The 21068-nt window shown below is 39.1% G+C and overlaps 1 protein-coding gene and 1 long non-coding RNA gene across 6 annotated transcripts in view; one reads left to right on the forward strand and one right to left on the reverse strand.

Moving 5' to 3' along the window:
• Positions 1 to 3288: 3288 nt before the first annotated feature.
• The window catches only part of LOC139130957 (liprin-alpha-1-like), a 197807-nt gene continuing 180027 nt past the window's right edge, over positions 3289 to 21068 (forward strand). For 3 of the 5 annotated variants that reach the window (XM_070696833.1, XM_070696824.1, XM_070696859.1), the window contains exon 1: positions 3291 to 3868. In XM_070696833.1, coding sequence (XP_070552934.1) covers positions 3629 to 3868 — 240 coding nt within the window. In that variant the 5' untranslated portion in view covers positions 3291 to 3628. Of the gene's footprint in view, positions 3869 to 21068 lie in introns of all 5 variants that reach the window. The other 2 variants (XM_070696815.1, XM_070696850.1) reach the window with 1 other exon arrangement.
• Positions 9355 to 12001, reverse strand: LOC139132415 (uncharacterized). The gene is made up of 3 exons (XR_011552297.1): positions 11599 to 12001; positions 10646 to 10707; positions 9355 to 9864 (listed from the first exon to the last, which is right to left on the reverse strand). It is a non-coding gene; the product is annotated as an uncharacterized lncRNA (long non-coding RNA).

The raw sequence follows: 21068 nt of genomic DNA on the forward strand, positions 1-21068 counted from the left end.
ACTCAGGTTGTGTAAACAAACTTAAACCATTTCAGCATCACTTTAAAACAATTAATTAACAGTCGTCGGAACTGCGTCAGTGCGAGTTTCTTGTTTAGAATCAATTTATTTCGAGCATGATATCTAGATGCACCTCATCATCATAGCTGCAACATTTAATTTATACGATGTAGAATTATGACAGACATGTTTTAACTTTCATCAATCACCATCGTACCTCGGATACAGTGTTTACAGAATCATATGGGTCTCATACGACCCTTGAGCGCAGTTCCGACAACTGAATACTCACATCTTGTTTTACTGTCTATAGACAGTGTATATGCTTTGCAGAATGACAGATACAGGCGGTCATATAGAAGTCAACTGGACCGACATGCATTTTTTTTGATGTACTACAGTCAAAACTATTTGTGAACATTGGTATACCTAATTTCCCCTTTTGGCCATTGTTTATTAAAAACTGTCAAGTCTCCTGGTCTTCCATGTGATGCTTTCTGGCCTGATCTTGTGTACAGGTATGTTTCGCTGTCATGAGCGTCATGTGATCCAAACTCTTCTTCAACTACATCAGAGTCCGAGCTATCTCTGTCACTGCTAGTGTGGTGTGACAGTGACACTGCCCGTAGGCAGTAGTAGGGCAGTACCTGTACTATTTGCGTAGATAATTTTGACAACATTTTTGTTCAGTTTATCAACTGCGTTCTTATTCTGCTCCCTACAGCATATGTTGAACTGTCCAGTACTCAGCTTGAACACATAGATTATATATTATTTGTATTATGTGTATTGTGTATTTGTATTATTGACAAATGACCTTAGTCTGGGACCCATATACAGGATTTGTTGACAAACTGCGCATTGTGTGTTTCAGCATGCTATAAGGATAGAGCAAGAAACTGTAGAAGCATCGCATAGAAATACAGAATTATCAACAGTTGCAGTTTCTGTCTTGTTACGAGTTCTACTTGCTGTTTTGCTCATGAAAATCCCATGGCATTTCTACTGTAGTTTAGATTTTCTGGAAATGAAAGTAATGAAATGCGATATAATGGTTCCAGATTTTGTTTAATTATTATTTACATTCGAACCGTTTGACGACATAAAAATGTTATTTATTTTTCATTGCATTATCTACCAAACTCAGAATATAAAAATGTATAAAAAGTAATAAAAATATAGATCCCCCTTTAATACCTAGAGCAAAACCGTCAAGTTCTCCCTCTATTATCCCTAAAATTTTCACCCCTCCCGAATTCCTCCACCCCCTCAACAGTATTCGTGAACGCAGCCTATGAAAAGTGGCGCTTCAACAACTTTGTTTTCCAGCATCAGTTTCAGGCATTTATAGGACCCAGGACCGACCGGTACCCAATTCTTACACCGTAGAGTAAGACAGGTCACGTGTAACACGGCTACCCTAAACCCAGGGTCCAATCCACTGCGTGGATGCATAGCCATGGCATCCCGTGGACTGCCAAAACTACAATTTCTCAACTACCTCTGTAAAGGTTTTCTCTGAATGACAATTGTTTGCTACAATCATTTTGTCGCATTTCTTTCCATCTGATGTCAAACAAGCAAGGCCTTGCACATATCGGCCTCTGGTGCAAACCCTTGCACTCTTGAACATCGGCCAGGTCGTAAAAGTCGCTACGTGCTCCATGCCATGTCTAGCTGCGACTGTCACAGCTATATATAAGACTCATACACCGTAATCTACAGGTAACACGTACGCAAAACAAATATTTAGATATACCGGCATGTGTTCCGTATGTCGTGTAACCCTGTTTGTCGCGCTTGGAGATCGCACGTATACTGATTCAGCTGATTTATGTAACCAACTACGTGTACCGCGTAAAAGGTCAGTTTGACTTTGAAGTGATGACGTAGCTAAGGTGTGTGAAATACTACACCACTCTCTGACATCGATCGGGTAAACCCATCGCACCCACCTGTTTTGAATAACATTCTCGTGGAACTCTTTCGTTTCCGATTCGCGACTTTCCGATGTCGTCATGATATCAAGAATAACATCTTTGTTCATCGCCTCAGTACTTGGAAAGGCCGAATTCCACCAGGAAAACACTACAATAAAAGCAACATTTTCCTTCTCGGTTCAGCATCGTTGTCAAAATTAGTTTCGTTTTTACGACGCAAGGGTCTTTTCCTTGTTGCCTGGCTACGATTCGCAAAACGATTCGCAAATTTGAAGCTTGAGAGTTAAGCGGCAGAAACTTCGGAATTTTGATATGAATGCAGGGCAAGTAGAACACAATTTCTCTCATTGACTTTGACTGTGACACATATCTGTGAGCAGCCGGCTAGTTCCAGTTGTAACCAATTTTTCACGATTAGAAATCGTAAAAAATTTCAAAAAAGTTGAAAAAAAAATATATAGAGGCCTTTGATATACGTAAATACGATGAAGTTGTGCCTGACTGAAAATGATTAAGCAATATAACTTTTAATACCCTTTTATTTGATTCCTCGTAATTTGCAGGAATTAACAAAGGTAGGTTTTAAAAGTGAAACAATAGGCTTCTTCCTCAAAGTGTGTCCATCTACGTGTAAAAGTTGAATTTAAGAATTCGATTACTGGTAAGTACTGGATTTCGCGAACAGAGCATATAAAAGGAAGTTTGACAATTCAAAAAAACACAATGATGTAAGCTCACATAACTGTCACAGAGTGTATTAAACCATTGTTAAATTGAATCAATCCTTGACATACTGAAGTAGTCCGTATTGTATTTGTATCAGCGAATGCTTTTGTAACCAACCACCCAGAACAATTTTAGAAAAGGTAGGTCAATGTGAAAGCTGTGAAATGTAAACACCAGTTAATTCCCCGGTAAACACAAAGTAATATTTGCCAGGATGTGTTTTCATATTTACAAAAGATGTTGGTGTGAAGGGAAGATAATTTATTGTTTTCCGGCAGTCGAAAACAAAGGGTACCGACCAGGCTTGAGGTATGTGAGAAAGTAGGACAAATGAGTTGCGCCCTCTAGCCAACGATGAACGTGCAATAACTTGTTCCGTTTTCAGGCCATGCACACGCGTTTGGTGTGAAGATACTTGAAGAAAATTAGGTTTAATGTTATTTTCATGCTCGGAGCAAATATCCAAAAGCATACATTGAACTTTAAGGTCATAATGTGACTATTTAAGTACGGGAGAGGTAATTTTTACGATAGCAATTTTAATTTTCAATTATGCAAATAAGCAACTGGAATGTCACAGTGCCAGTGGGGGTGGGGTCACGCGCGCAAGGCATGTCGGTCCATGCAAAGGCCAGAGCGCCCTATCCGCTGATTTCGCGGCGTTTTGTCATACTTTGATGCAAGGATTTTACGCTCTTTCCGCAGGAATGGCACCCTATTAGGAATTTCATGTATTGTTCTGATATTCAAGGAGATCTACGTTGTGTGAATCAAGTATGGTGTGACCGAAGAGAAGCGAGAAAACCGTCTTGATTTGCGACCCGAGTTTTAATGTTTATCTAGTTCTTGTGCTTAGGTTTATCTACGTACCCATTGCACTGTGAATTGAACGGAAACTGCCGGGTGTCGGAGCAGCAACCGGTGCGTTGGAGGGGTTTTATTCTTGTTCACGATAGACAACAATGATGTGTGACGTTATGCCCACAATTTCGGAAGATTCCTCCAGCCAACGGGGATCGCAGTGCAGCGAAAATGACTCTAACTTCGAACAATTGATGGTCAATATGCTCGATGAACGAGATAAGTTGATGGAAACACTGCGAGAGACCCAAGAAACGCTATTGGAAACACAAGACAGAATGTGTATGGCTGAAAGAGAACGCGATTCTCTGCAGAAACAGATCGCCAGTAATTTGCCACAGGTAGGTTTTGCCTTCTGTCCCCGAGGGGTCGACAGGTTCAGCTCGCACAAGCTGAGGAGACCCTGTTCGGGACTGTGGCCCCTCGGCTCATGTGCGCTAAACAGTGACACTCAGTCGAGTCAGCCATCTTGAAATCGTAGTAAGCAGTAATCGAGAAGTTCTGATTATTCTGCCCCGTTTTCATGAGCTTTTACCGACAACACACGTCCTTTCATCCCACAGGCGGAGCTACAGTCACTTCCAGAACGCCGTCAGTCGGAGCGGGCAGAGACAAAAATAGGCCCAACGTAGAAAGCGGGGCATTTCACTGAGGAAGGGGGGCGTTCTCAGCGAGGGTATTGCTAAACAAAGCGGAGAAATTAGCATTTGAAACTGAACGATGACATGTAGCCCCTCTCGTGCTGCATCAGTTTCTGCGGTTTCTGACACAATCGCCTGCCTTACCGCCTTCTCCCTGAAAAAAAATGTGTCCTCTGTTAAAATTGACCGCAACTGACAGCGACGTCACCGGCATTTATCTGTATGACAGGTGATATTTTGTTCTCGAGCGAATTGTCCAAGCATGAGAATTTCGCCTATCATAGATAACCATACTGTGTGAACTCGCATTACAGTGTACATTGGCACAGTTTATCTTCTGAGAAAATACTCACCACCCATGTGACAATAAACGTGGCCGTGATTTTTTTTTCGCTCATTGTTTAAAAATTTACATCAATAATGCAATGGGTGCATCGTAGGTGGTCAGATTTGTCCAGAATACAGCCCCATTTGAAATAATTCAACACACAGGTTGTTTTAAAAAGAGCTAAAATCAATTATTGACATTCTTAATGATCATTGAATGTTAATGGAAGGTATGTATTTTAGCCTGGAGGAAAGAAACAGTGGGCATACATTGTGAAATGTTAAGCTGCCCTGATTGATGTCAATTAATGGCTTATCAGGCAAATGTGTTTATATGCTGGATGTAGTATGTCTGACAGTATGGGTCCTGTTATACTGACGAGTTTGAAAGAATGCAGATACAGGCTGGAATAGGGGTCGGCTGACCGTCCTTCCGCCCTCAATTTAATATGGAGCAACTGGCAGAGATCTCAGTCTATATTAAAAATGCTGGTCAGTAATGGATTGATTTCATCTGCACTCTTAATTTTTTCCTTTTGAACATCTCCTGACCAGTGACGGTATAATTTCCACAATTGTCATGACTGGGCAGTGAAACTTTTAAGAGGGATGGAGTGTTGACAAATAGCTGTCTGGAAAAATTATACACATCTCGTTATATCAGGAGAGTTGTTTAAAAAAAAAGTGACATAAAAGACTAACACATTGTAAAAGTATGCAGCCATCAAGCAGGGTACCGATGACCTCAATTTTTGTGTACACTTCTCACAAACGTGTTCCCCAGGGCAGTGATAATAGGCTCTAGGCAATGGTCTTTGTGAAGTTTACCTTTGAATATGTCAAAGGAATATGAGATGTTGTAGTCATCTGTACCAAGAGAGGCAGGACTATCTGACAGTCGTTACACAATTACATTTACCTGTAAAAGCAGCCAAACTTTAAAGCTGTTTCAATGGGATTTTTATTGATTATTAATAATATTTATAATCCATAGCTGTTGATTTACTTAACCATGGTAAATGAATTCAAGGGCTTGAAATGACTATGTTGCTTGCCGTAATGGTAGATTGAAGCCCATTGTTTCAACAGTTCAAAGTATACCGCATTTAATTCATCATTTCCTTTTCCGTAGTTATAGCCTCGATGAAAATCCAGTTGTCGTCATTCATGAATGTGAATCTACAGCTCAGCTACATTTGATACCCTTCGAGTATTTTGACAACGGCCATTCACACAGAGCAGTTTGCACATGGCCACTCTGCTGTTAAAAAATCAGAACGACAGGACTGCCATTTCAAATCATTCATAATTTTGCCGTGGTGTGATGGAATTTTTTTTTCCACGATCACTCTCTGCTAGACCTACTCAGACGTTGAAAATGCTAACACAGCACGTTCAATATGACTGTATCCTTGACACCCCTTCACCCCGGTTTCTCAGTGTAGAGATCCATCTTCGCCATGGAAGGTAATGGAATTGGGCCAAACCATGGCCTTTGAAAGGGTTAATTAGATCAGCATGAGAGAACGTCAGCATCTTGTTTCTTTGCGATCAGCTGTACTTGGGACAACCAATCAGGCAATGTTTGAAAGGAAAACGTGATTATTTATGCCGCTGTCATGTGAGTGGCACACTGTTTTCAGACTTCCTTTTTAGTCTATTTGAATGTAAGGAATATTTCAAGGTTACAGAAATATTGTGTAGTTATTTGTAGGATTGACGTATTGCAAATTATTTTTTTGAGGCCATTTCTTATTTTCAAGTCGAACTGCTATGGTTTCTGAAATGATACTGCAGAGAAGAGGAAAGAACTGTATCCTTGACACTGTGTGGTTGTCTGAGATAAGCCACAGACTGGTGTTGTGTTTCAGATGCATATCACTTTCATTTCTTCACTGTACAAGCTGCCAAATGATTAAGACGAGTAGCAATCTGAACCTCTCTTCAGTAAACATTGATGAACCATATACACGTTTTGAAATCAAGGTTTATTCCAAAAATGTAGTACTTATTGAAATATTTTGTGAGAAGAGACCCCATTGAAAGGTTCCTTTGCAAATTGCAGTACATCAGTCTTCATGCTTACTTGCCAGAAAAGTAAATAAACATGCATTTCTAACAAGCATGATATTGAAAATAATGAACAGATACAATATAGATCAACAAAATTATTGATTATTAATCTTGCATAGCTGTAACGTCCCAAGTGTACATTTTATCCCCAGTGCATGTTACTGAAATTACTGTTAAATGTTGAAATGTCAATTACAGATACCTTATGATATGAATTATATACCGGTACATAGGATGACTGTTGAAGTCCCTCAAATGTCATTATTAGACATGGACAAATTAAATATAAACAAGAAGATAATGTTGTACATGGTTGTTCAGTTTTGCCTGTGGTTGACTGTGGTTTGGTTGTTGGTTTTGATTGTCCTCATCAATGGCCTGAATTCAGGTGATTTTCAACCTGTTCTCACCCAATTCTCTGTGAACAGGTCCATGATCGCTATTGATGACAATGGATATGGGCCAAACCGTAGTGGTAAAAGGGTGAATTCATACTGTCCTCTTAAAGGGAGCAGTTAACTGTTTCATCACCAAATTTTGTAGAAACCAATCTTTCTGCTTTGAGAAGCTGAACTACAATACGGATATGGCAAATGATTGAAAAAGGTTACAGATTACAGCTGGTCACATGAAAACTTGATAAAACCGTTGGCATTGAGGAAGACAGCATTGGTACCGGCAAGATGTATGCTGCATACTTTGCATACAGCTTTTAGAAATTGGAGAATTTCACCTGAAAACGTAAAACAGTGGAATGACAGTAAAACAATGGACAAAGCCAGGCATGACAATGAGTGTGTCCTAATGGCATTGTTTGCGTCCTGTTTTGTTTATTTGAATGGAGAGCAGTAGCAAAGCCAGCAAGAAATGATGTCGTCCAACAATAGCGGGGATTAAAGCATGGAAGTATCAATGGGTAAAAAGTGACATTTACATAATTTCTGGACTGTTTTAGATATTTCTGCTATGAAAAATCAGTTTGTTTGCATCCAAACGATGCAAAAGTGACATATTCAAGATGTTTTTTTTCACAATTTTAAAACACTGACTTTTAGTAGATCTAGATGTCGATAGGCTTGCTGGAATTTATGCAAGTGGGTACCGCATGCTTGTCAAGGACGACATTCCAACGCTTCATGCTACAATTAGTATGTGCATCTACTTCTTAGGGTGATTTTCCCTAATGCAGAAGTAATTTACCACAAAATTTAGCCGCCACTTCAGCAGCCTGCCTTGGGACGAGAAACTCTTTCACAACAACAAAGAAGTACGGTGCATATCGGTTAACCAGAACCTTGTCAGTGCATCATTGGTGTGCAGATTCACTCCAGGCAAAATCCGACAGACTAGTGCCAGTTAAATGGAGACACTGCCAATTACGGTCTAGTTTGCCAAATTCTGCCAAAAAAAATCAACTCTGAGATTTTTAGATAAGAATCTGATGCGATCAGCTGTTGCAAAGTTGTTTGTAATTTCGTATTTACTGACAGAAAATGAAATTGACACCTCTTTGATGAGGGTCAGTTCATCAAGTAGATTGGGAAGGGGGAGGGTTTGATTTGGAGGGGAGAGGGTAATAGCAGGGTAATATCCAGATATCTATTTTACCTGGCCGCACATGTACATGTCTGTATGTTGCAACTATACAACGGTTGTCCGATCTGCCATAAAAAGCGATGTGGTCGGATTCTCTGTACTTTTTAACGACCTGATGATATGACCTTCATGGTGATTGGACAAGTGTGTAACACATGGTTCTTATGCAGCTGTTTAGTCACGGCAATGCCCAGTACTTCAAAACCGCAGCCGGCATTCCCAATCTGCTGTGCAAAAAGAGTCATTATGAATAGAAAGTCCAAAATCAGAAGATGTTGCACATTTCCATTTTTAGAGTTTAACCCTTTGAGCGCCCAAGTCTATTTTTGTCCCCTTCACAAAATAAACCCAGGTCAATATTTCTCTGAATTTTGCCAAAATTTTGAGAAAAAACTGTAGCCAATGAAATGTGATGTCCATTTGGTCCAACATTATCAACAAAATTACAGAAATATTCATAAAAATTGGTAAAACGTTGCACCAAAATTTTGGCGGCAAAAAATTAAAGTGCTCAAGTCGGATTGTGTGTACACTGGATGTGCTCTCTAATATTTTCCTACTGTGGTTGACACAGTTTTTAGCCATGCATGGAGTCCTTGAGAGAGTTCTTTTAGTTTGGCATAGCTTTTCTTGATTAGGGGCTTGTATATCTGACGGTTATCTGTCCCGGAGTTACCAAACATTGAAATTGCCATAACTAGACCTTCAATATGCTAGACAGTGGTAGCGAAGTTTGCCATCCCATGTATGTCAAATTTTGTCATGTTCCACGCGTGGTAGTATGTATCAGGCTAACACTGGATTCCAAGACATGATTTTGAATCGAATTTGAGTAAGTGTGAATGATTCCAGTGATTACACAGCTGTTATCATACAGTATTATTAAGAAAAGACCTTCATAGCAGAAATTAAATCAACACACTTTGATACAGAAGATCACATATGATCACAGTCAGTGCTTGTACATTATAAAAAGACAATCGCCTTATATGTCAAAAAATACACTTGTATTCTTGACTCAAACTTTTGACTTTTGACTTTTGTCCACTGGCTGTACATAACAAACTGCAACTTCCAAAATAAATTTGTTTTATCAAAGGAAACATGAAAATATGGCTGGTTGCCGTATTCTACACACACAGGGAAAATTTTATCATAATAACGTTGCACAATGTTTTAAGGTCGTGGTGATTTCTGGTTTTTTTTGTGTGTTGAGAAAAGAGCAGGTAAATTGGTGATTGAAGTGGTTGGGACACTTAGATGATGTTACATTGTGGACAGAATGTGGATAATCTGAGAGGCGAATAATGCCATATACTTGAGGCGGGCACATTCCGAGGTGTTCGGTGTCGCAACTCCATGAATGAAAGCTCATTGTGCGCCGAGTTGCCAACAGTTACACGTGAGCCGAGTTGGAAACAAAATTGACTGTGTGAAGTATTCGACTTGAAGATCAATCGTTTGACAAAGAAGGCATTTGTCTCATTACTTAGCCTTCTGTCAGGGGAAGTTTGAACAGACTTGGGGCTGGCACAAGGAAGATTTTGATACATCGCTTCTAATGGTGGTTGAAATTTGTCAGCACTGGTGTGTTGAGGCGTCCTCCGTTGGCAGTGCGCGTAATTAAAATTTTTTCAGTGTGTAACATCTGTTTGCCTGGTTCAGACACGCATGCCTCCTGACGGTGTCTGTCAGCTAGACTGTAAAAACAACACAACAGATGCAATTTAAAAAAAAGTTAAAAAATCCCCCTCCGTGCTGTGTTTATCCAACTAACAAAGCTTCTAAAATCACACCAGAGTTCAATTTACAACTGTAACAAACCAGGCAGTTATTGAATCTCCGATTTCATTGACATGGTATTGTTTTTATGTCCATCAGATTTTGTACAGATGTAAACATTCGTCAAACAGTGTACGGATATTTTCTGAATGATTCAAACATGAGGTGTTTCGCGCATTCAGAAATCCTACCTTCACTTCAAAAACACAATACAATCAACAAAAAATTCAAATTTTTGATCACAAAGTTTACCAGATTCATAACTATGAAAAAACCCCACACTTCTTGTCATAAATATTGCGAATACAGTTTTCTATTTTTGGCAACTTTTACATTGTAGTGTCTTTCGCTCCAAAAATTCTGAAGCAGAATGAGAAGTATTGAGTTCTGTCACAGCCATCGCTGTTCACACAACAGCTCAGAATAATACGACACTGGAATGATAAATATTTTTTGATTACCAAAATATGTTTGTTCTCCCAGAATACTTTTTGTAAGTGTCAAATAGTTTTCTTCGCATTATAACTGATAAATTGTTTTTTATTTCTCCGCTGTCAAGCTGTGAGTACAGCTCCCATGATTGGTGACAGTGTTCAGAGGCGGCTGTCTGGCTCGCCTTGTGAAATTTATTCCAGAGTCGAGGTCCCCACGGTGTGTTCACCGCATACCCGATATATATTAAAAATCTCTGAAGCTTACCTGTGTGTGCCGATTTTCCATGATTGCATTATGGATGCTGGGAAGCGACGTCCGGAGAATTCCTAATGCGAAAACAGAAAATACCTGAGTTGCTGCGAAGTTCAAAAGAGTGTTTGCAATGCGAGGGAAATGTAAACTTATTTGCCAGTGGTTTTTGCCAAGAACATTTTTATGGCAATTGTATATACCAGTCAGGCGATGCAACCAGGCACAATTTAATTCATTAAAATTCTACATTTTTCATCTGTGCCATAATTTTGACAACCAGCTTTTTTTAGAAGAGTATATCCTTTTAAAATATTAGAAATGAAGAAAATGTTTTTAGCGACAGGTCCATCATGTTAACAATCATGAAATTAAAAAGACATACTCATACTGTATGTAAGTATTTCCTGTCAAATGCTGATTGCGAACCAAAATTTAATATGGAACTGGGGAATTTTTAAAATAATGACCGTGTTTCACGATAACATCATGTGGGTTAAAGAGGATAACAGTAAAGTTCATGGAAGATATGTACCATAATGTGTTAGGTCACTGAACCGATATTTTTTTCTTTGTGCATAAAGCTTACTGAAGATTCCAATATGACTTTCTCTCTATCGCTGTGGCTGTTTTTAGCCTGTTATGTTATTTATATGTCACTATAAAAGTTATTCTTGTGAATTTGAGGAAAGCTCATTTTCGCTCAGCCGTAGCTTCTTTGAATCGTAGACTTGGGGGCCTGGGATACTCTCATTCTGTAGAAGGTTGTTCATCATCAAAACTGTCTTTCGTGTAAATACAGAGGCAGCTCGTTCCTATTCATGTGTATTCCACAGGGAAGCCAGCCTCATAGACACCACTTGTTTTGTCGACCAAAATAGGAGTCGAGTAATCTCTTTGTGAAAAGAAGAACACAACTTTAGACAAGTCTGTGAAAAGGTAGCCCCCGTGAAAATAAAAGACCTTACCTCCGGCAAATCGTATTTGCTTATGAAAAAACCCCAGCATTTCATGAAAGGCTGGATGATTCAAGTTCCTGCAAGTACTCATGTCATGTTGTGAGTCTCGTGCACAAGTATGAGTCAACGTCCAGCTCGGCATTCGCTGACCCATTTCCCACATTGGAAATAGGGTAACTTCGGTTCTGCGGTTTACCTGTGTCATTGTTTGATTTGCTTGACTCAGCCCTTTGAAGGCTTGTAGATTGTTCAATCGCTAAAGAGATCATGTATTTATACGAAAACCACACACAATGGGTCGAAGGTCGTGCTACGTCTATAAACTAGGTTAACGATGTTTTCAAACCTTGAATAGCTGTACAATTGGTGGGATTTCGCAAAAGATATGGGACTAAGTGGCCCGTGCATTATTCTGAGGCGAGATCTTTAAAAAGTGCAGAGAAAGGAAGGTGAATTTAGCCCGTGTTATGCGGTGGCGTTCATGAATATTGTAATGTTATCAGAACCGTTGAATGAATGAGATGGGCTCTTGTGTTGTGTTGCAGTTGAATTCAAACTCAAGTATCTGCCATGAGAATGTTGATGGCGACACCTTGTTGCGGACATTTTCACAGATGGAAAGTGTCCGCTTGAGTCGTTTGCCTTTTTAACCTGATCACCCCCAGGTTTCTGTGCAAAGGTCCACAATCACCATTGGTGACAATGGATTTGGGGGACAAACCATGGCTGTGAAAGGGTAGAAAGAGAGAGTGGAACAGAGTAAACACAAGCAACTGGAGAAATAAATGAAATTATTAATTTATGTTTTACCATGAGTGAAGGGAGTTAAAACCTGATATTGTACCTCTTCTGGAATTCAATATCAAAAATTTTATTTTCAAACATTATCAAGAGGACAATCTTGTGTTCCTTCTGGCTGGCTGGGCTAGCCAGCAGCATTGCACTTGTTTAACATTACAATAATAAAATCACCGTCTGCAATACATGCTGCTTTCACTATACTGACTATACGTATGCCACTGGAATATATCAAATCCTAGTATCCTTAAATATACAGTGCTTGTCAATATACTTTGATATTTTCAAACACTGTATTCTGGCTTCTCATCTGAAGTGGATAAGTGAGCGAGGGAAAGTTCCAGTGAACAACTCAGGTTAGTGCTAAAGTGGATTTGTGAAGGGGTTTCTATGGGCTTCCCAGCTATGGCTGATAAAATAGGGCAGTAATAAAGATCTCAGAACTTGATTTGCAAGGTAATAATGCCATATCTCAATGGCTGTCAGCCACTCTGCTTTGTGCTGTTCAACATGTACCTGTGAAAGGCTGTGCTGTGTATATCAATCATGATTAGAAATCTGTTGCGATTGAGATATATTGATATCAAATCATTTCAGGGCACCACTGTACAGTATACTTAACCTCAATCCTGCCAGAAGTTATCACCTCTACATTTGCCAAGTCAGTTGAAAGTGGTGAGCCAAAATCATGTGTATTTTCACCCACTTGGTTTGGTCTGTTAAATAGCAGGTTTGGTTACTAAAAATCGTATGTACTTTAACCAGGTGTTCAGGCGCCTTCAAATGTTCTTAACGACCTGGCTCATCGCACTGGTTGTAATCAAATTGACCTGATGGTAACATATGAACTTGCCAGGATAAGGGATAGGTGGTTTATATGTGTACTTTTTAGGGGAGTCAAGTGTCGTTTTTAGATGGAAAAAAGTGTCGTCTTTTGCAACCTATCCCCATCATTCGGAGAACATCCCATATACAGTATATCTATATATAACATACAAAGGATTTCAGATTCCCAACAAAAGCAGAGCATTTTTCTTTTCAACAATGTGTTGTCTGACAACCAGAAAATTGACATTGAATACGGCGCAGTGTTGTTCAATCTTTCATGATTTACATCATGGATCTGTTGCTAAAAATATTTTCTTAATTTCTAACATTTTAAAAGGATATGCACTTCTTTTAAAAAACCGGGTTGTCAAAATTATGGCACAGATGAAAAATGTAGAATCTTAATGAATTAAATTGTGCCTGGTTGCATCACCTGACTGGTATATTAAATACAATTGCCATAAAAATGTTCTTGGCAAAAACCACTGGCAAATAAGTTTACATTTCCCTCGCATTGCAAAAACTCTTTTGAACATCGCAGCAACTCAGGTATTTTCTGTTTTCGCATTAGGAATTCTCCTTTTTACGTATGTCTGTTGCATATCAATATTAAGTCAAAATATGGATGCATCTTGTCACAGAAGCCTTCTGTGATCCAGGGCCTAACATATAAAGCAGGTGTTATGTAAATGCTTGTGTCACGTGAAGGTCAAAGACTGATCAATTGTTCATCCTACTGTCCCTATCAATTCAATTGAGATTCAGTTGTTTATAGTTCAGAGAGGCATGTAGGTCTTCAAATTTTTGTTTTGGACTTGGATGAATTTCTTTCCGGTCAAGAGGTTACATCACCCTTTCTATCATCATGGTGTGGTCCGATCACATTGTTTTCAGTAATGAACTAGGACCTCTAACAAGGAAAGTAGGGGTAGGTTATAGATGGGTTGGGAGGAATAATATAAACCTGGAAGTGTGATCCAGATCACGGTGGAACTGATTACAGGTTGTTCAAATCAATGATTGCTGGTTTTTTCTAGTTACAGGTGACCTGATCACTTGTTGACATGGTCCGTGGTCGCTTGCAAACATAAATAATTGACACCAGGGTCAAATTTTCTCCAGTGACTACATGGCTGGACCGCTAATCGAGACAATCAGTGTACTAATTGATTTGTAATCCAACGCTAGGAAAAGCTGACTGCTTCGTGGATGGTGCTACTTGGTTGTCATGGTACCTCGCTTGTTCCAGTTGCTTGGCAGCTCCTAGTGCCCGCGATGTTCCTCAGTTCATGTAATTTTTTGTTATGTTTAATATACAGTTTAAGATTTTTCACCTGGACAACGGCAGATCGTCCATGTAGCCGACACGAACACGAAGTGTCTGTTACCGGCTACCAAAAAGTATGAAAAATAGTAAAGAACGAGCTACAAAATCACTATCAGTTTTAAGTTGAAGGTAGAATAAGTCTGTGCCTTTGTATAAAATACTATAAAAATAGTAGAAAGTGAGCAACCAGCTGAAAGTTAGTCGAGGAGACCTTTACCGCATATCATTTGCATCTCATTGTCGGCTACATGGACTGTGACATCTAGTCTCTCTACCATGTAGCAAATTGGTTATCTTACGAATTATATTACATAAGAGTAGCAGTTGACCTTTGAACTTTGACCCTGGTTACAGTTTCAGTCACCTAGTTGTGGTTTGCCCCATAGGTGTGGCCAAATGTTACAAGTTTTGTTGCTATTCTTCAAGTACCTGTTTTCTAAAGATGACAATATGGGATTACCCAAAGTGGCGACCTTGCGAAACTCTTGCCAGACTGCCTGTTTTGTTTTGGGTGAGGTTGCAGTGTATCTGTGTACACGGGCAAAACGAAAACGGTTTGTGCATGTTCGTTGCCTGCGTGAACTGCTTCTGAAGGTGTGGTCCATAGAAACGTGACATTTGACACGCATGTGTTTTTTTATGGAAGTGACATTCAAGGAGTTTGACTGATTATTACTGTTTCAGTGTTTTGGACTGTGGACTTTGTCCTTATTTGCGTGGTGTCCGTATTTATTTGCTGGGTGAGGCTGCAAATTTGTAGGTACAAATCAAAAAGGAAAGAGTTCTATATTGCTTTCAACAAACTTACCAACTTATGTATATTTATTTATATATATATATATATATATATATATATATATTTCTTTATTTCTTTATTTCTTTATTTATTTATTTATTTATTTATTTTACATCCTCTTTAGTCTTGCCAATGCTGTTTATGCATCTATACATCTATACTGTATGGAAAATTAACATTTGAATTCACAATGAAATATTCTATATTCTACCACTTTGATTTTTATGTGTGAAGTCTTTCCAGAATGTTTTTGCTCTACCTGCTGTCACCCCTGTCTGACAATGTGTAGATTCAACCTCACTATCATAAACGGTCAGATTCAACCACGGTTCCATTTTGAAAGGGTTCACCTCTGACACTCAATTCTTTGTCTTTACGAGGGCAGTGGACTCATACTTCAAAGAGTACAAGTCAGCAGGGATAAATTTAGAATCCAGCACGTGGGTTTTCTTTTCATTTCAGATGAAATCCATCATGCAAACAAGAACCTAAATATAACCAGGATTGCAAATACTGGCAAGAAAAGTCACATTATGCAATGCATGGAGATGTCAAAGTGATGGTGGTTTCATGGCAAATATTTGATTGCAAATATGCTGAAGAGGAAACAACATGCCAGTATGAAACCGCTATCATAGCCGCCATTTTAATTGTGATTTATAATCTTTAAATATACATGTAGGGTTAAAAGATCATCTTCCGGGGCTAAAATAAGGCACATTGTTGAGATTTCCGGTCCAGCTCTTCAATGTGTATGTACACGTACTTGTGAATAGTGTGGGAAGGTTTTCTTTCTCATATCCCAAGGTGACTCAGCTACCTGCAACCGCTTTGTAGATTGTTACGTGACTGGGAGATGTACCTGCAAGCCTAAATGTCAAATTGTGTCAAGGACTCCTTGTCACTGTGTAACCATGGATTTTATCAGATCAGAGCAGGTGTGCACATAATACTGGCAACCCTTATGTGCTGTGTGGCTTTTTAGAATATCGTGAAAACAGCAGTTGGAGATAAAGTATGGCATAATTTTAGCCATCTTTTTTTTTTTTCAAAATCCCTAACCCTATATTAGTGTTTGACCGAGCATTTAATACAAACGTTAAAAACAGCTCAAGAATTCCACAGCTGCTTTTTAGGCAATGTCTTTTCCCTAATACAAGTTTCTTGAATCTATCATATTTTGTTTCTCAGGAAAATCTAAAATTTGAGAGAAAAAATGTAAAAGAATATTTATTTTGTTGGACTGAAACCATTCATTCCCAAAGGCAGGGATACGCTGTCACATTAAAAAATGAAGTTTGCTCTTCAGTTCTCTATTAGAAAAAGTAAAGTCATATGTAGAGTTGTAGTGTATTTGGTTCACAAGTTTATTCAATGAGGACAAGCATCTACATATGCATATCTTTCGCCCTATCCCTTTCGACACAAGACTTAATGACACCCCTATTGTTTTGTGTCAGATGGTTTGACCTGTGCATTGGGAAATGAATGTGAAAGGTTAATGGTATAGTCTGACTGTGCCAAGTTCCATAGTCCGAGTAAACGGACGGTAGCTGTAACTTTTAATGACTTTTTGTCGCTATTTTTGTTTTGTATGTTAATTGCAAGTTATTGTTCTACTCCACAAAGCATTTTGAAACACCCACTATCTAGCTTGCCAGCACAGCATCTATACAGAATGCACTGATATTGCTGACATTTGAATTCTAGCCAGCACTGGAAGTCATTCGATATCGATAAAAAAATGCAATTTATACAAATTCAGGCTTAGTTTACAAGGTGAGTACTGTGTATCTTAGTATGCTTTTGGGGAGTAGAACAAGAAACTGTAGTTGACTTTAAAAACAAAAATAATGATAAAAGTTATCAATTATTACAGCTACTGTCCTAGATATATCCTGTTTTGCATTGGTACACTTTGCCAGAGTGTTCAAGGAATAGGAACCAACCAGTCTGAGATAAAATGATGTCTTCAGTACAACTGTTTGACCTCAGGGATGTCTTCTGTATGTTCCATGTTCTGGGGTTGTGTTTTATCCTGAATACGTCAATTTGTAACCTGAAAAAGTTGCGAGGAATACTGACAAATTTATAAGCAGATTCAATCGTTTTGGGAATAGGGGGACACTGGAATTTGAAATCTTGATTGAGAAAAGGAAATGTTGAATGTTTGATGAAATATTTTGAATATGTAGGGGTGTTGCATGGGATGTAAAAATAATAAACAACAATTTTTGTATTATTTACTGAACACTGAAGTCGACTCTTCCAGATAATTTGCACCCAGGATGCAGCAAATAGCTATAAAAATGCTTCCCTGCTCTGGTATCGTGACATTTCTCTTAGAATTAAGGTAATTAAAGTATGTCTGTCGCCATGGCAACTCCCGGGCAACACCAGAGGCAGTAACGCCTGCCTTAACTTTTAGAACCAGCAATTGAAATGATGAAGAGTGGGCATTATATGGTGTACAGCCTCCTAAAAGGCAGCACACACCCTCCCTCCTCCCCCTGCAATCCATCACAACAACCCCTGTGAATGGCTGCAACCAGATGTTGAGATGGAGTCTTTTATTTGCGTTCCCGATGACGACATCTCCAGGTGGTTGAAATAAACTTTTACGGCCAGTAAGACGTCATTCTTTCGTCAAGATAGAAGAAAGGGCAGTGGTTGAAAATACATCTCAGATCCTGGGAGGGAGAAACTGTAATTCAAAAAATTTCATTACTCTTTGAACGCAAGTTAGATAGACAGTTCCCATTACGTCATCTCATAGATATTCGACCGGGCCTCAGTTTTCCTTTCAGCTATTTTATTTTATTTTTGTTGTGTGGGAGTTTATTTTGGCTCTTCTTGTATTTGCCTGGAAACATTGTTATACTCTCACTGGTATTGTGAGAGTCTCAAAAGCTGGCATATCAGACTTCAGTAGGTTCAAAAGAGTTCTTTTTTACCTCTGGGCACTTTTGTTTGGTTATTTCGGTGCTGACTGAGTATCACGCACAGCGGGCTTAGTGCCACACTTTTGCAAATATTTTTACGTTTGAGGAAGTTTAGTTGTGTGTTTACCAATATATGCGGATGTCACTTTCATGTGTGTATTTGCTTTATGTATATACGGCTTCGTGAAGGTCTGCACGTAAGCGTTATGAAGGTATGAATCTGTGGAGAGGGGGGGGCGTACCGTAGCAGAGGTACGCAAAATGGAGCATGTGCTCCAACGCGTACGGCAGGTTTGGGTTTCTTGTGTAAAAGTTGGTCAGTTTCTAGTCTGTGGTGTGACACTGTAGGGACAATGTAAACAGATCAGACTGGGGCAGAAGTTAGTCTTGTTTTTGGAAACAGGGACACCACACTTCCACGTCGCACATTTGTAATGTGTGTGTTGTCCACCATCTTAAAATGTATTCACACACGGGTTGAGTTTGCAAACATGGTATTCTGAAAAGTACTTCCATTACACACTTGCTAGAAACAAAATTTTCCTCAAAAAAAAAGAAAGAAAGAAAGAAAGAAAGAATAAAATGTACAAACACTGCTGTGACTAAATTTGCACTGTACAATGACAACAGGTGAAATTTAGTGTCTGTGTCAAAATTTTTGGAAGGCAGACAAGAATTACCAATACTATTGTTTTCATCTGGTACAATGTTACCCACTTCATACAGAGTCCATTTAATACAGACATTTGAGCTGTAATTGTCAAAATGATAAGATATAACCAAGTGGGACATGTTTAACAATTTATCTATAGACGGTGATGTTGCCATTTTGTGTCATAGTATGAAATATTTTTTTCCAAAGGATGAGTTTGCCCTTTTAACCCCTTCTGCTTCTGACTTAGGTAGATGCTCATCGGAAGAAGATGTGCATGATTTCATCCTTTATTTCCAGTATTTAATGACGCACAACTGAGGTGACAAATCGACACACCGCTGACAGCACAACTATCAAAAGATATCAGTGATGTAGTGTGTGGGAATATCAATTACTTCGCCAGCGTATCATGCAATTCTCGTACCCCAAAAAGAGCTACTTGTGCGAAACAAAACTCACTTCCAAATCATGAAAAGATCGTGACTCGCTACAGATAGAAGACCCTACATTCCCCAGGGTCAAGGGGGTTTTACCGAAAAAGGGAGAAGTATGCACTATAGGTCAGAGAAAGAGAGATATGTTTGTGCTGAAAGTTTGAGTCAGACACGTAGAGTGTACCATCAAAACTACAGTGTTTTCTCTGAAGCTCTACATCTGCTGTATGTGTGTGTGGGGTATGTGGAAGTTTTTGAGTGGAAAATAAAACCCCTCGGTAGATTTAGAGGTTGCATTCTGCAAGGTAGGTTTCTAGAATGTGATTTAGCTGGGATATCTCTGAGATTGTAAAAATCTGATTATTGTAGGCGTATTTTTAACTATGTTCGATAACTAAGTAAAAATAACTGTAATATTGCCAAATCGGTTTTAAAAAGCAAGACAAACTGTGTATTTTAGCACTTGTTCAAGAACGTATCAACATCTTTGAAAACATGGGGAATGTCCAATTTACATAACAATACATAGTTCGCATATTCCTTTGTTTTGAAAAAAATTATTCTGTTGTATGTATATTTACATATGAATAGATTTTGGGGAAACAGAGGGGTGGCCCACTGCTCAAAATCCCCCATGAAGAGCTCCGGAGTGAGCTTTGGTCAAACATCATTAATAATGATGTCATTCTTGAAGAATGAATTTATTGGATGTGTGTAGGGTCATTTGTCATTGTTCTGTAGTTTCAGTGAATGAGGGGTCAAAGTTCGTGGTGTGACATTTGCTGAAAGTGAGGTAATGGCCTTACTGTTACAGCCAATCACAAGACATTGCAAATCTTTAGAGGGCATGCAATCATTATGTTGTGTGACGCACACACGTGTGTTTTCTTTCAATAAATTATTCCATTTTTCACTCACTGTATTTGAAATCAAGCCCAACACCACTTAGATGCGATTAGAATAGAGACACTGATGTGAAGGCAAAGTTAACGATGCGACTCAGGTTCAAAGGTCAATTTTAGCAATTTTTTTTTTACTTAAAATTTCGAACCACTGACACGTGGTCTTTCTTTTGGGGAAAAGTGTTGGGTCACATCGTACGGGAAATTCCTTAAATATTACTAAAATGGCAAACTATCAGCTACATCACGTGCCATTATTTCCCTTTTGTCTTAACGGTCGCGGATTACCGACCACGATATCTTTGATAAACACGCAGAGATTATGTATAGGCTTTGCGGTATAGTGCGCATGCGCTAGCTTCAACGTTATGCTCAGCGTTTTGAACTCCGCATGTATCGGTACGGCAAACACGTCGAGCAGACCAAAGCCGGCGCTCGCGCTCCGTACCGTCGAAAAAGCAAGCGAGGTCCACAAAAGCGGACCTGAAAAAGACGGCAACGTGCGCAAAGGTCGATTTAAATGTAAAACAGTCCGACTTTGGCTCATACTCCCTGCAATAACGATCAAGAATGCAGTGAAGAGTCAGATTTGGTCGAGGACGCAGACGATAACGGAGACAACTATGAAAGTATTTGACACGCTGCTTTTCGAACATATTAGGCTATGCTGATTACATACCCGAGTCCAAAAATTAGCCTGAGCGAGATGAAACTTCTGTTAGTTGCGATAATTTTATCACTCTTGCTGTACATGCTTGGTGTTAGTATCGTGTTCTTTTATATTGTTAAACTCGAGT

This window comes from Ptychodera flava, chromosome 1 (genome assembly GCF_041260155.1).
Source record: "Ptychodera flava strain L36383 chromosome 1, AS_Pfla_20210202, whole genome shotgun sequence".
NCBI classification, from domain to species: Eukaryota; Metazoa; Hemichordata; class Enteropneusta; family Ptychoderidae; genus Ptychodera; species Ptychodera flava.